Raw genomic sequence first — 11,940 nt, 5'->3', positions numbered from 1 at the left:
AAGCATTGTATAGCGTGGGTATTTATATTACTATATCTTTTTATTTAGTTTTAGGGGTATTTATTATCATAACTTAGCTAACAAACCTTATCGAATTCAGTTTTTATTTTCAACCTTGTGATCGTTTTGGAATTAGACAAATCATTTTTCGGGACTTTCCTAAGATTTTACTTTCGCAAATGAGCTTATAACCTTACACTGTTACGACTTTTTGCCAAGATATAAATTTTTTTCTGCTCGGTTAAACATTAAATTTTTAGCACCATTTTATCATAAGAAAGTAACACTGGAACAATTCGAGAAAATTTAAGCCAACGAAAAAAATAATATATTTTTAAAAAAAAGGAATTTTCTTGTATGCACACAAATAGCAAAACTTTTCTTCTCTGTAAGTTTGGTACTGCTATTTTTAAACTCTCCTAAACGCTCGTGTTATTACTAAAACAAGACAAACTTATTTGTGTATTGTGTTCGCGTGCGCTATCGAGCTCATGTTTAGAGAATACATACCCTGGCGTTCGATAGTATTTTGAGTGCATTGGGAAATTTAAAAAAGGAATATAACTGGGTTACTGGGTTAAAGAAAACATTACAGAGGAGAGAAAATAATCTGCATACATAGCACATAATAAAATGAACTAACTTACTTTATATCATATTTTTTTAAGTTAAAATAAGTAAGAAAAGTTAAAACAAGCACTCAGATAAATTATCAAAGTTGAATTGAGCAAAAAGTCTAGAATTTGTAATTATTTCAACTAAACAATGCAGTTTCCTCTTCATAGGACCTTTCTGTACACTTGTTCCTCATAAACTGCGCTTAATGATTGAGATATTTATCAAAATTTTTAAAGAAAAAGCGTTTTTTTTAATTTTTCCTATTAGAAGCACGAAGCGAAACTAAAATTTTTAAAGTTGTCAACTTCCCCTTTTCAAAAGGACATTACAATATAAATAAGAAAGCCTTCAGGAATAACACAGTACATAAATACAACCATTACATCAAACTCTGAAAGAAAAAGGATATAGAAATAATCTTGCAATGAGGTATTAAAAGGACGTATTAAATGGGCTACTGGCTAGCTAATACAAGTTACAAAACTAAAAACAATTTTGGCGGTAGACTTGTGAACCAGGTTGTAGCTTTGCACGTCATGAGGGTTAGAATAAATGGCTAAACTTTAACTAAACTTCTATAAACTTTAGAATTATTTCCAACCCATATATTTAAACTGTAAATAATATTTAACATGAAAATAATGCAAATGTTTCAATTGGGTGTTGTAATATTGTATGCCACGATACTGATAAAGTTCAGATTGAAATGTCTGATTGCTCTGCGTTAGTTTGTAGGATATTTAGCAGGTTACACTATACATCAGTGTACTGGCCGGGGCAGGATCAAAACATAGTTGTGTTATCAATACTTTGTTAGTATAATGTTGTTAATATTTATCAACTTAAACATTGTGTCACAAGTCCTGGCACACAGATAGCTACAAAGAAAAATAGTCATTTTTTATATTTAATTAATTTGTTTATTTATATTTTTTATAATGACTACTTCCTGTTTAATCTAACAAGGTACACCAACAATCCAAACCTCTCTACTGAACTAACAGGTGCACTAAGAAGTGGAGCGAAATCACCTAAACTAAGATCCTTTTCAGGTCATAAGTAGTGACTAAACTTCTCTCTAGGGTAGCTTGTACGATTTTTTGAGTTGCTTTGCAGTAAGGTCTCACAAGAGTGTTTAGAATTTACAGCAAATCCATGCATGAATCTTACTCACTGTTATATGCAACATATCCTTTTAATTACGCAAATTATCTTAGCAAGTGCTAAGATATCATTCCTAATCATTTTTGACAACATTAATACAAGATGAAAGGATTTTTAATTTATTTTATGTGTTCGGTATGAATACACGTTTCCCGAATTGCATGTTTTTTAAAATTTTAGAATTTTGCTGTGTTAACTTTAAAATCATATTCAGCATCATTGAATTGGTGTGTATATAAATTTTGTTTTAAACAGGGGTCAATTAGTACAAAATTAAAAAAAACAGTTTTAACAGGTTGTTTGTTAGCTGTATGAATCTAAAATTTCACGTTTTATCAAGTTTCGGGTAAGGATAAAGAAAAATCCCACTCATTTGGTTTGACAAATTTCAAAAATAGAAGCAGTACATCAAAAAAACTAATTCGGGAAAGGTGCACTGCTTAATTACTTTTTTGGACTGTGTCTCTTGCGTGTGTTTATATTATTGTTTGTTTTGGTATACTGTGTGTTTTTTATGTGTTAGTCTAAATGGTCATTGTATTCCCTTTTTACCTAAATCATTACGACATGGAAGATTTTATGAAAATGCAGAATCTTTAGAAGGTTTAACCTGTACACAGCAACAACTAACTGTCTTAAAACAAGTATTATCCTTATAGCTTGCTGTTCTGCTACCCAATCACCTCATATTTTGATGATTCATTACTACTTTTATAAGGCATTCTGTTAAAAAAAGAAAGTCATCTTTTGACTTGACTTCTTACAACTTTTATCAAAAGCAGTCTAGAAATTACTTGCAATTTACATACAACATCAACGGATTCTTCATCCCCTGTGTATATAACGTTACGGCCGGAGCTTAGGTATTTGGATAGCAATAAGACATTGTTTAAAGAAGTACTTTCAGAAACAATTCTTGCATTCGTAAAGTATTCGTTTGTACAGTTACGCCACCACTCATCTGGACTCAAAGCGGCTTTTAATTCAACCAAACTGGTCGCTAAAAGGATGCAATTACAATTTTACAGGAAATGGTCTAAATTTATAATGGATAAATTGTCAATGCTAGATTATTTTTAGCAATTACCAACAATATAATACAAAACTAAAAACAATATATACGATCTTTTGGAGTATAAATAAGGTCCCAAGCTATTACATGACATACTATAATATTATTTGAGCTAAATTCTAATTTTTATTCATCGATGAATGTTCAAATTGGGTGCTGTCAGTAAAACACAATGCTTTAAAATTAGTAAAGTTCATTCTGACTTAAGATGTCTTACAGATGTGGAAATATAGGACCAATTCACGTTGTTTTCATCCACGGGTGAGCGACTGGCATTTCCTATATATCAAGTCCAGAGAAAATTACATGAACCCGTAACAATTCGAATTGTTACGGCTTCTTGCAATTCTTTGTGCAAGATGTAGCATGTAATGTTTTGTTCCATCACCAGCTCAGTGTAGAATTAAGCCTGCTTTCGTGTTCGAGGTCTTGAATATTTTTCAGTAGTTCTCTTTGAAATTTACATATTTCACCGCAGGATTCATCTTTTTCTTGATCTTTAGAAGATGTGCTTGGCGTAGTTAGAACAGGAGTTTCATCGTTGGCACGTTCTGTACTTTTAGCAGGTCTGCCATTTACGTAACACAATTTATAATTAATGACCAGAAAGAAAACTGTTGCCAATATCATTCCTGTCATTCTAACTTAAATAAATTTTTTTCGATATTTCAATACAGATAATTCTTATTTGATGCCTTTTCGAATGGCTCTGTGCTACAAGTATTTATCAATTCATTTTCTTAGACAACGCCTTCGGAATTTCCTACTTGTCCTCCACAAACAGATAGTTCTTACTCAGCTTATCGTAGGCAACAAAGTAATGGAATTAGTTATTTCGTTACTCTTATTGAGTAATGAGAAATCACTACCATCCGCAGTAAAATACCACTATTCTAATTACGCCTATTTTAATATTTCCGTCTTCCATTGATAAAACTACGGTTGTTAATAACTTTCAAACATAAACATTTCGCAATCAAAGATATAACAGGCACGCGCCGAAGAACGAGACGTACAGGAAATACGCTTATTTGTAACTCACCGTTGTATAATTATTTAATGAATAATGTATTCTCGTGTATTCTTGTCGCAACGTGCAGAAAAGGTCAAATAAAACTTCAATCATTAACCAGAGCAAGGCGGCACACCTTAGACGTAAAATAATTTTCTTCAAATAGGTTAAATAAAAGCCTTTCTGGGCAGTTTCTGGGTGTACAAACATTGAATACAATCTGGAGCTATGATAAAATAAAATTTGTGACATCCACGCCGTAAATATCTTCTTTTGATGCATTCCTTTGTCAGTATGACAAAAACAATTATTCGTAATTATGAATGCGTGTGCCCTTGGTTGGGGTCATTTGATTTTCAATTTTATTGAAAATTTAAAATCAAAAATAGTTGCTAATTTTGATTTGTAATTTAATTTGAAAATTTTTGAATTTTAATTCGATTTAATTTGAAAATTGAAAATTAAAAATTAACTCAAGGGAGATTGAAAACTCAAATTAAAGTTTTGCTTTTCAATTCTAAGTTTCATTACGCATGTAACGCATGAGTTAAGCGTTAAACCAGTCTCCTCCACGGGCGTCTTAGGTTCTTGTATTGGGACATAGTCAATATAAAGAAACTAGGAATCCCTACGGCAAGATTCATATCAAACCTGTCCTTCTAGATCAAACTTTATTACACCCGAATGTTAATCGGAAATTTGAAATGTTAGACCAATAATAAACGCTATTTAATGTGTTCTATAATAGACTGTCAATGAATGTCAACGGATTTTCTGAACTAAAAGAAGGATTTAAGAAGAATGAACTTTAATTTTGCTTCTGATTGATGTAGTTACATTTCTTAACTTTCTCCTGTAACATTAAGTGACTCTGTAAATAGTTGATCTCAAACACTTCTAAGATCTTTTTGAAGAAAAGAAATCCAAGAGAATAGGATTGACGCATATCAAACAAAAGTCAATTGAAACGATATTTGTAACAAAAATAATATATCTGCCTGGCAGTCTGAGGACTTCCTTGAGATATTGAACACCAATCTCAGCTCCTTATGAAACGCTCCTAATAAAATACCTCTGTGCAGGAGTACAGGGGTTGGTTAATAAATCCTGTTAGTTCATTGCATCATATTTGATCCCGAAAGAATAGTAGAAAAATTTATTTTATTTTATAATATTTAAATTTTAGTTTATAAATTTTGAATTCGAAAATAAAAAAGTTTCAAAAAAATGAATTGGTAACAAAATTTTTGATTTTCAATTAAATTGAAAATCAAATGTAACATCAATTAAATGTTCAAATGTTTTAAAAATAAAATATTCCAAGGTTTGTATAAATTTTACAATAGGCCAGGATTTTTTATCGAAACACCATATGTTAGCATTTAAAAATAACTTTTGTCAGAATTTGTTTGAAGAATTCCATGTATCACGATTTGCTTGAAGAGTGTTTGTTTAAAAACTACCACGCGATAGATTTTGCTTGAAACGTACCACTTGTCAGGATTAGTTTAAGAAATACCATATGTCCGGATCAGATGAAAAAATCGTGCTCTGAATATGCTCAAAAATTCAAAATTCTGTAAAAAATTGTTTAAAAACAGCGTGGACCAGGACTTTGTTGAAAAATATTTATGACATGCGTAGAAGTGACAGAGGGGCAAAAACAAAATTGTAGTAAATTCGAGAATATTTTATCCTTGCATTTTGTTTCGAAGTTTTCAAGTTGCTCGATGAAAATAGGACATATGTTTTGTTTCAACACGAAGGTTTCTTAGGAGAAAAAAACAAAACATTATCGTTACAAACAAGCATTGCGGCAACTTTTGTCTTGTAAGAGATAAAGAAACATTTTTAATCATTTTCTTAATTTTTTTGTGGGATATTTTTATCGAATGTTGTCTAAATTTCCAAAAATTAAGTCCCGCGAAAATTAATTTGTGGTCCATACTCCTTGCATGTGCCTGATGTAACTTGAATGTGGCTCGTAGTGACTCGAGTGTACTTTAGTGGTTCGTGGTTGTCTGTATCACTTACATGTGGGTCGTTTTCGCTCGCACCTTATTGGGAGAAAATTTTGCACTGAGAAAGTTAGGCGCAATTGGCAGAAAATGGCAATATTTCCCAAATTAAACTATTCTTCCAGTGCCAAATTAAGTCCATGACGAAATTACTTTCTTGTTTTACATCTTTAAATTTTTGTATTTCTTTAAGAAATATCAAAAGCTTTCTACTTACGTCCAAAAAATCCGCGCTAAATTTAACATTTTGACGCTCCGCCAAATTAACAAAGTAAATCCAAGGTACAAGGTATGTAGCTTACGGTGCCTTACATGTGAGTTATGCTGACTCGTATATTGCTGGTGTGAAATTTTATAACTGACTGTAAATATTTTTAGACCGATCTAATTGTATTAGCATAAAATGATTTTGATTTGGCGTTTGAGCTTTAAAATATGCGCATTTTTAAAAGAGCTTAAAGATTTTCAAAAAACAAAATTCCTAATTCATCAAATCTTAACAAATAAATGTAATTTAATCTACTAACTATATACCTACGTAGATAAAATCTTAGTAAAATTAGTATTTATCTTATACCATTAAAGATAATTAACTCCTATATATACGGAGGTGTGGCACTCGAGGCCCAAAATATGCTGATATCAGCAGCAAAAATCTGAAAATCATAAGGCAAAACCACATTTTTTTTAAAATTACCCAGGGCTAAGTGTAGTTTTGATAGCTTTGGCCAGCACTGAAGCGTGCGATAGCTCATGTCAAACTGCTAGGGTTTCAACATGGCTAGCTCCTCAAAAGCACCAAAGATTGTTAGGGGAAGCAAGTATAGAGTTTACCTTGGAACCGGAGAGAAGGCAAAGGAGTGCTACGAGAACTTAATACGTCTAAAAGAAGAGTTAAAGTTTTTATGCAACCAAGATTTCTTCACTTGGGTTCATGAAGTTTTGAGGGCACACCACAATAAAGATTCCAGAAACAGTATTATGTTACTAAACTCTTCAAAGAGAATGGTGCATACTCCATACAGTAAGAAAATAATTGCAAACTGTGATCTAACTTTAATCAGATTGTCAGACTGCCTAGCTAGCTAAGTTTAGTTGGTATAAAAAGTAAAAAGAAACATCAGATATCTTATAAAAATAGTTATTGACATGATGGCTTCTAGCTAGCTATAGAAAGTTACATAAAATTTTATTTTATTTATTTAGGTGAAGTTGTTGTACTAAAAAAGAAAAGACAGTCATCAAGTAGCTCGTCTAAAGATTCATCGACTTCTTTTACTTCACCTCTCTCATGCTTACTTTCGCCAACATATGATAGCAGCAGTTACACAAAGTCTTCAATAACTGGTCCTAATGATACACCACGTGTTGTTATTGTTAGCTCAAAAAAGGCTAAAACTGAAATGGAGATTGAATGTACTAAAAAAGATTCAAATTTCCCATCGATGGAAATATTAAAGTATATACAGCAATTTTGTAAATTATATACAAGAGTAGCTGGTTGATTTGTTTCTGGAAAGCATGATATATATATAGCTATATGTGATTTCAAAGCTTTACTGTTTGCAGGTGCAAGTCTTTTGCCAATGTTTTCATACATATTTTATTTTTCACTAGGCCTTTAAACCAATCAACACCACATTTAGAACCAAAGCATTCTATCTGTTTTAAAAGGTACACATTAATTTTAATTATGTTTGTCCTTACTAATTGAATGCTTTCTTAGAAGCTTTATTTTATTAAATTAGATCTGCAAAGCCAACTAAAATAAATTTTAATGATGACCAAGATATTGGAAATGATACAAGGTATATATAGATTGTTTATGGGTTAATAAGGTATATACATAATCATTTGTGTATTTATATATATTTTACTTGTAGCCACGATGATGTTTCAGCCTTGGATGTGACATTGGATGATGTTGAAGAATTAATTGCCCAAGAAACAGAAGGGCAGGAAGACATTGGCGATGATGAAATTGAATATCCTGACTTGGCATCAGATCCATATATTAGGTAAATATTTAAATTAAGTTATGGCTTTAGGGCTGGTGTATCTCAATTGGTAGAGAAAACGCTTAGCGTTAATCGAGGGTTCGAATCCCTCCCAGTCCCTTCTATACTGTATATTTATTTAAAAAAATATGAATTGTGCAAATTTTTGTCAAGTGTTTTGCCAACAGTATTGGTGTTCTAGGTGTAATTATGGAAGTTTGGATGACGAATTTTAAAAAATTGACGATCCTAAATGCATTGCATCAACTAGACAGTTAGAATACTTGTTAGGGGATACCTGTCATGAAAAAGACTGTAATGCACAAATTGTTAACATAGAGAGCTTTTATATAGGTATGAACAGATCCTCTCTATATATAATATATGTTTTATTGCTAAATAAATAGCAAACTTAACATATTCACATTATGTTCAGGATATACTATCAAGTTAACTTGGAAATGTCTAAAAGGTCACAAAGACTTTTGGTATTGTTGCTCACACTGTGAAGAGGATGAATTAAAAATGCGAGTTCTTTGGCCATTCACAATGCGAACACGAACCTATGGAAGAACCTACTGAAGGAAAAACTTGGTTAGATCCAACAGGACCATCTATGGAAATTATTCGAAAGCATGTCATGAAAAGTTCTTGGCTAAAAAGCTTTGCATATTACACCAAAAATCGACACACAGGTCTTTTAGAGGTAAACATTGTGAAAGGAGTTACTAACACTGATATATTTTGTTATAAAAAGTTACTGTAATATATTTTATGTTACATGTTGTATATGTAATAAATTAAAAAAATACGCTATGTGGACAGGAGTTTTCTTACTAAGATTTGTACTTTTATTTAGGCATTTCATATCTTAGTGTTAGCCTACTGTCCAAAGCGCATTGGGTACAAAAATGATGCTTACATCACCAGACATCAATTAGCATATTTGGACTTTAACGGTCATTTAAATCGAGGACAGCTTCAAAAAAAAGATGTAACTAAAACATATGGTAAAATTGTATAATTTATAGTTACAGAAATCCAAAGTCGTCAAACAACTCCGTAACTGACTAAATTTTAAACAATAATGTAATGCTGTATATATATATATATATATATATATATATATATATATATATATATATATATATATATATATATATATATATATATATATATATATATATATATATATATATATATATATATATATATAAATATATATATATACAGCATTACATTATTGTTTAAAATTTTTCACCTGCTCTCTGAAGTTTTTGCATTTACATGGATCACATAGGCAAAATCCAACTGTGCATTTTACCCCAATTTTACGACAGTCACACCCTGTCTGGCAGGAACCTTTGCAACTACATTTTGTTTCGATAACTAGGACGCCACCAATTATGGCATTGATCTCACTTGACATTTCTTGATCAGCATAGTCAGTTACGGAGTTGTTTGACGACTTTGGATTTCTGTAACTATAAATTATACAATAAACTATAAATAATCATTTTTGTTTAGCTAAATATAGCTACCAATATGTTAACTACCTAGCTATGTAACTAGTTTTATGTATGTCATAGCTAACTAAATTTATTTTTGGAATATACATATTTTTTATATTACATTTGACTAGTGATGTATTGTATTAAAATTGGCTCTACCTACATCTAGCTAGCTATAAATAGTGTTTTAGCTATAGCTACCTTCTTGTTGTTGTGGGCCTGGATAACATCCTTCTTGCAAACAAATTACCAATGGGTATATCATCCTCGTCATCATTATCTTGCATGTTTGGTATATCCCACATAATAGCAAGTTTTTATTCAAATATATATATACAGACTAGGGTAGCCTTGGTTAAACTCCCTGTTGAAGAACAACGTCAAACCACGTCAAAGTTGTCCCTTTTTTGAACCTTCCAGCGTTTCTAATTAATTAAGTACAAAATGTTATGTACCCAAGCGAAACAGGTGCTTTCTATATCAATGCGACCTAAACATCCTGTACATAAAGTCTCAAAAAGTGGTATTATCGTTCACTCTTTGCGTATTCCGTTATTACGCGAATAAATCGTATTTTGCTATTTCCAAGCCCCTAGACGAAGATTTGAGCTCGATACATATAGGAGTTAATTATCTTTAACGATATTAAGGATTACTGCACGCAATTGCCAAAGATACTTCACGCAATCTTTAATTGAAAAAGTACTTCAAAATTTTTGAAATATAATTTCACACAATTCTAATAAAAACCCTGCAAAGCCTTGATATTATATTCTGAATGGGAAATTTGGTCAGAAAAAGAAAAAAAAAACAACGAACAATAATGGTATGAATGTAAAATGTAAAAATGGATGAAATAAAAGGTATGTTAAAAATAGTAAAATAAGAGGTATTACCTGAAAAACATGGGAAACACGAAAATAAGAGCTAAACGTAGAACCTTCTGTATCTGATCTGATATTATGAGAAACCTTCCTTAGTTAGCAAAAACTTAGAATAAAAAGAGTCTACAAGTGGAAAGTAAAACCATCACCAACCCTGTCTTTCCTGCAAAAAGGAAACATCAACTAAAAAAATCAATAAGAGTTTAAAACAAAAAACTAAATTCACACTGAAGACGCATCTCCTTGCGGCGCGGCACGTCGTCCCAAGGAATTTTAATATAATTCCTTTTATGTTTTTATACAATAGAAAGAAACCCAGGTGATTCCAGCATAACAATTAAAAAAGCTCATTTCAACACGTGGCAAGATCGGATTTGATACAAACCTGCCGCAGCGTTATGCGGCTACTATATATGGTGAAAATGCACCGCGACGCATAACTTATTTTATCGTGAATTTAATATAGAGACCAGCCTATGTATTCTCATAACCAAATGACAAAATTACACAAAAACGTTTCAATAATATTTAAATTTCGTGAAGTGGATATGATTTAAAGTTGCGCGAAAAACATTTTGAATTGCATGAAACTTTTTTTTTAATTGTGTGAATTTTTTAAAAATTAAGTAGTTTTTTTATTTGCGTTGAGATTGTGTCAATTTGTCATCGCTACCTTGGAATCAGTCAAGTAAATAGCATTTGATCAGCATTTAAATTTCTGGTTAAGCATATAAGTTTGAATGTCTGTTTGTGGAGTGTGTGTGTGATGTCTCTCAAACAGAAAGATAATTTATATTGTTAATAAAAAGGATAAAATGGTACTTCAACATAACATTTTTTTTAATTCATTTTTGATTCGCACAAACCAAACGACATTTTAAAAGAAAGAAACTGATCTGATCAGATCTGAAATACAGCTAAAATATAAATAAAACAAAATATATTTCCGGTTTTGGCTGTCCGACTGGTAGTTACGTTTCCGTACACTGAAAATCTCACTGGTTTTGTTGTTCGTTGACCATTTTCAAGGCAAGTTATTCTACTTATCTATTTATTGTTTTATAACTAGCTAGCTATTAGGTAGCTACCGTTAATGCATTTAAGTATTCCCAAACCTCAACAGGTTTCTAATTTTTGCCAGTCGCACTGCATATAATAAGCTAGCTAGCTAGCTAGCTAGCTAGCTAGCTATATATTAACTGAAATATAGCTAGTTAATGACCTACTGTCCTAAATGCTAAATCCGACATCAATAAAATGTTCGGTTCGTGTCATTTTTGCATATGAAAATGTGATGGGCGGGCAAAAAAATTTGCCATCTTCGTTTAGGGTAGGCATCCATATGCTCACATTGCCAAACTAAGTGTTGATTCGACGTTACTTTGAAAACCCCCACCACAACCAGCACGGTCTGCTATCATGATGACGGAAGTACAGTCTGACAAAATGTAGTTTGTTTGATGCTACATGGAAGGTCCCCCTCTCTTTTGCTCGTAAACAGACAAGATCCGGGCACTGTAAAATACGATCTTTTATAAAATATATCTTTCGACGTTAGGAGGGTGGGGGTTGATCTTTTCGACGTTAATATCCATGGCAGAAAAAAATATCGCTTTGGGCCCAGAGACAGGAGAGATACATTTGATAAAACGATCGTATTTTAC

At 31.7% G+C, this 11,940-nt stretch overlaps 2 protein-coding genes across 3 annotated transcripts; one reads left to right on the top strand and one right to left on the bottom strand.

The window, feature by feature from the left end:
* Nucleotides 1-6,746: 6,746 nt before the first annotated feature.
* Nucleotides 6,747-8,392, top strand: LOC130623783 (uncharacterized). Of its 2 annotated transcripts, XR_008981155.1 has the most exons (6): nucleotides 6,747-7,343; nucleotides 7,502-7,558; nucleotides 7,633-7,692; nucleotides 7,768-7,902; nucleotides 8,084-8,235; nucleotides 8,318-8,374. XR_008981155.1 is itself a non-coding variant. In XM_057439305.1 (5 exons), exons 1-5 carry the CDS (start codon nucleotides 7,288-7,290, stop codon nucleotides 8,115-8,117), a joined length of 342 nt encoding a protein of 113 aa, XP_057295288.1. In that variant the 5' UTR covers nucleotides 6,747-7,287; the 3' UTR covers nucleotides 8,118-8,392. The 2 variants fall into 2 exon arrangements, 1 of the variants encoding a protein (XP_057295288.1); XM_057439305.1 differs by having other exon boundaries at nucleotides 8,084-8,392.
* A 707-nt stretch (nucleotides 8,393-9,099) lies between these two features.
* Nucleotides 9,100-10,930, bottom strand: LOC130624059 (uncharacterized). The gene is made up of 2 exons (XM_057439624.1): nucleotides 9,594-10,930; nucleotides 9,100-9,365 (listed from the first exon to the last, which is right to left on the bottom strand). Exons 1-2 carry the CDS (start codon nucleotides 9,695-9,697, stop codon nucleotides 9,122-9,124), a joined length of 348 nt encoding a protein of 115 aa, XP_057295607.1. The 5' UTR covers nucleotides 9,698-10,930; the 3' UTR covers nucleotides 9,100-9,121.
* Nucleotides 10,931-11,940: the final 1,010 nt, after the last annotated feature.

The sequence above is a fragment of the Hydractinia symbiolongicarpus genome, chromosome 13 (genome assembly GCF_029227915.1).
Source record: "Hydractinia symbiolongicarpus strain clone_291-10 chromosome 13, HSymV2.1, whole genome shotgun sequence".
Taxonomy (NCBI): domain Eukaryota; kingdom Metazoa; phylum Cnidaria; class Hydrozoa; order Anthoathecata; family Hydractiniidae; genus Hydractinia; species Hydractinia symbiolongicarpus.
The sequence above is the reverse complement of the archived record's forward strand: the minus strand, read 5'-3'. Positions and strand labels throughout refer to the sequence as shown.

Excerpts from the sequence above, each read along its gene's own strand:
- LOC130623783 (XM_057439305.1), top strand. The coding sequence starts at position 7,288 with ATGGAGATTGAATGTACTAAAAAAGATTCAAATTTCCCATCGATGGAA. Across the intron at positions 7,559-7,632 it reads CATTCTATCTGTTTTAAAAG|ATCTGCAAAGCCAACTAAAA; the intron begins GTACACATTAAT and ends TTATTAAATTAG. Across the intron at positions 7,903-8,083 it reads GCATCAGATCCATATATTAG|GTGTAATTATGGAAGTTTGG; the intron begins GTAAATATTTAA and ends TTGGTGTTCTAG.
- LOC130624059 (XM_057439624.1), bottom strand. The coding sequence starts at position 9,697 with ATGTGGGATATACCAAACATGCAAGATAATGATGACGAGGATGATATA. Across the intron at positions 9,366-9,593 it reads AGGCCCACAACAACAAGAAG|TTACAGAAATCCAAAGTCGT; the intron begins GTAGCTATAGCT and ends TATAATTTATAG.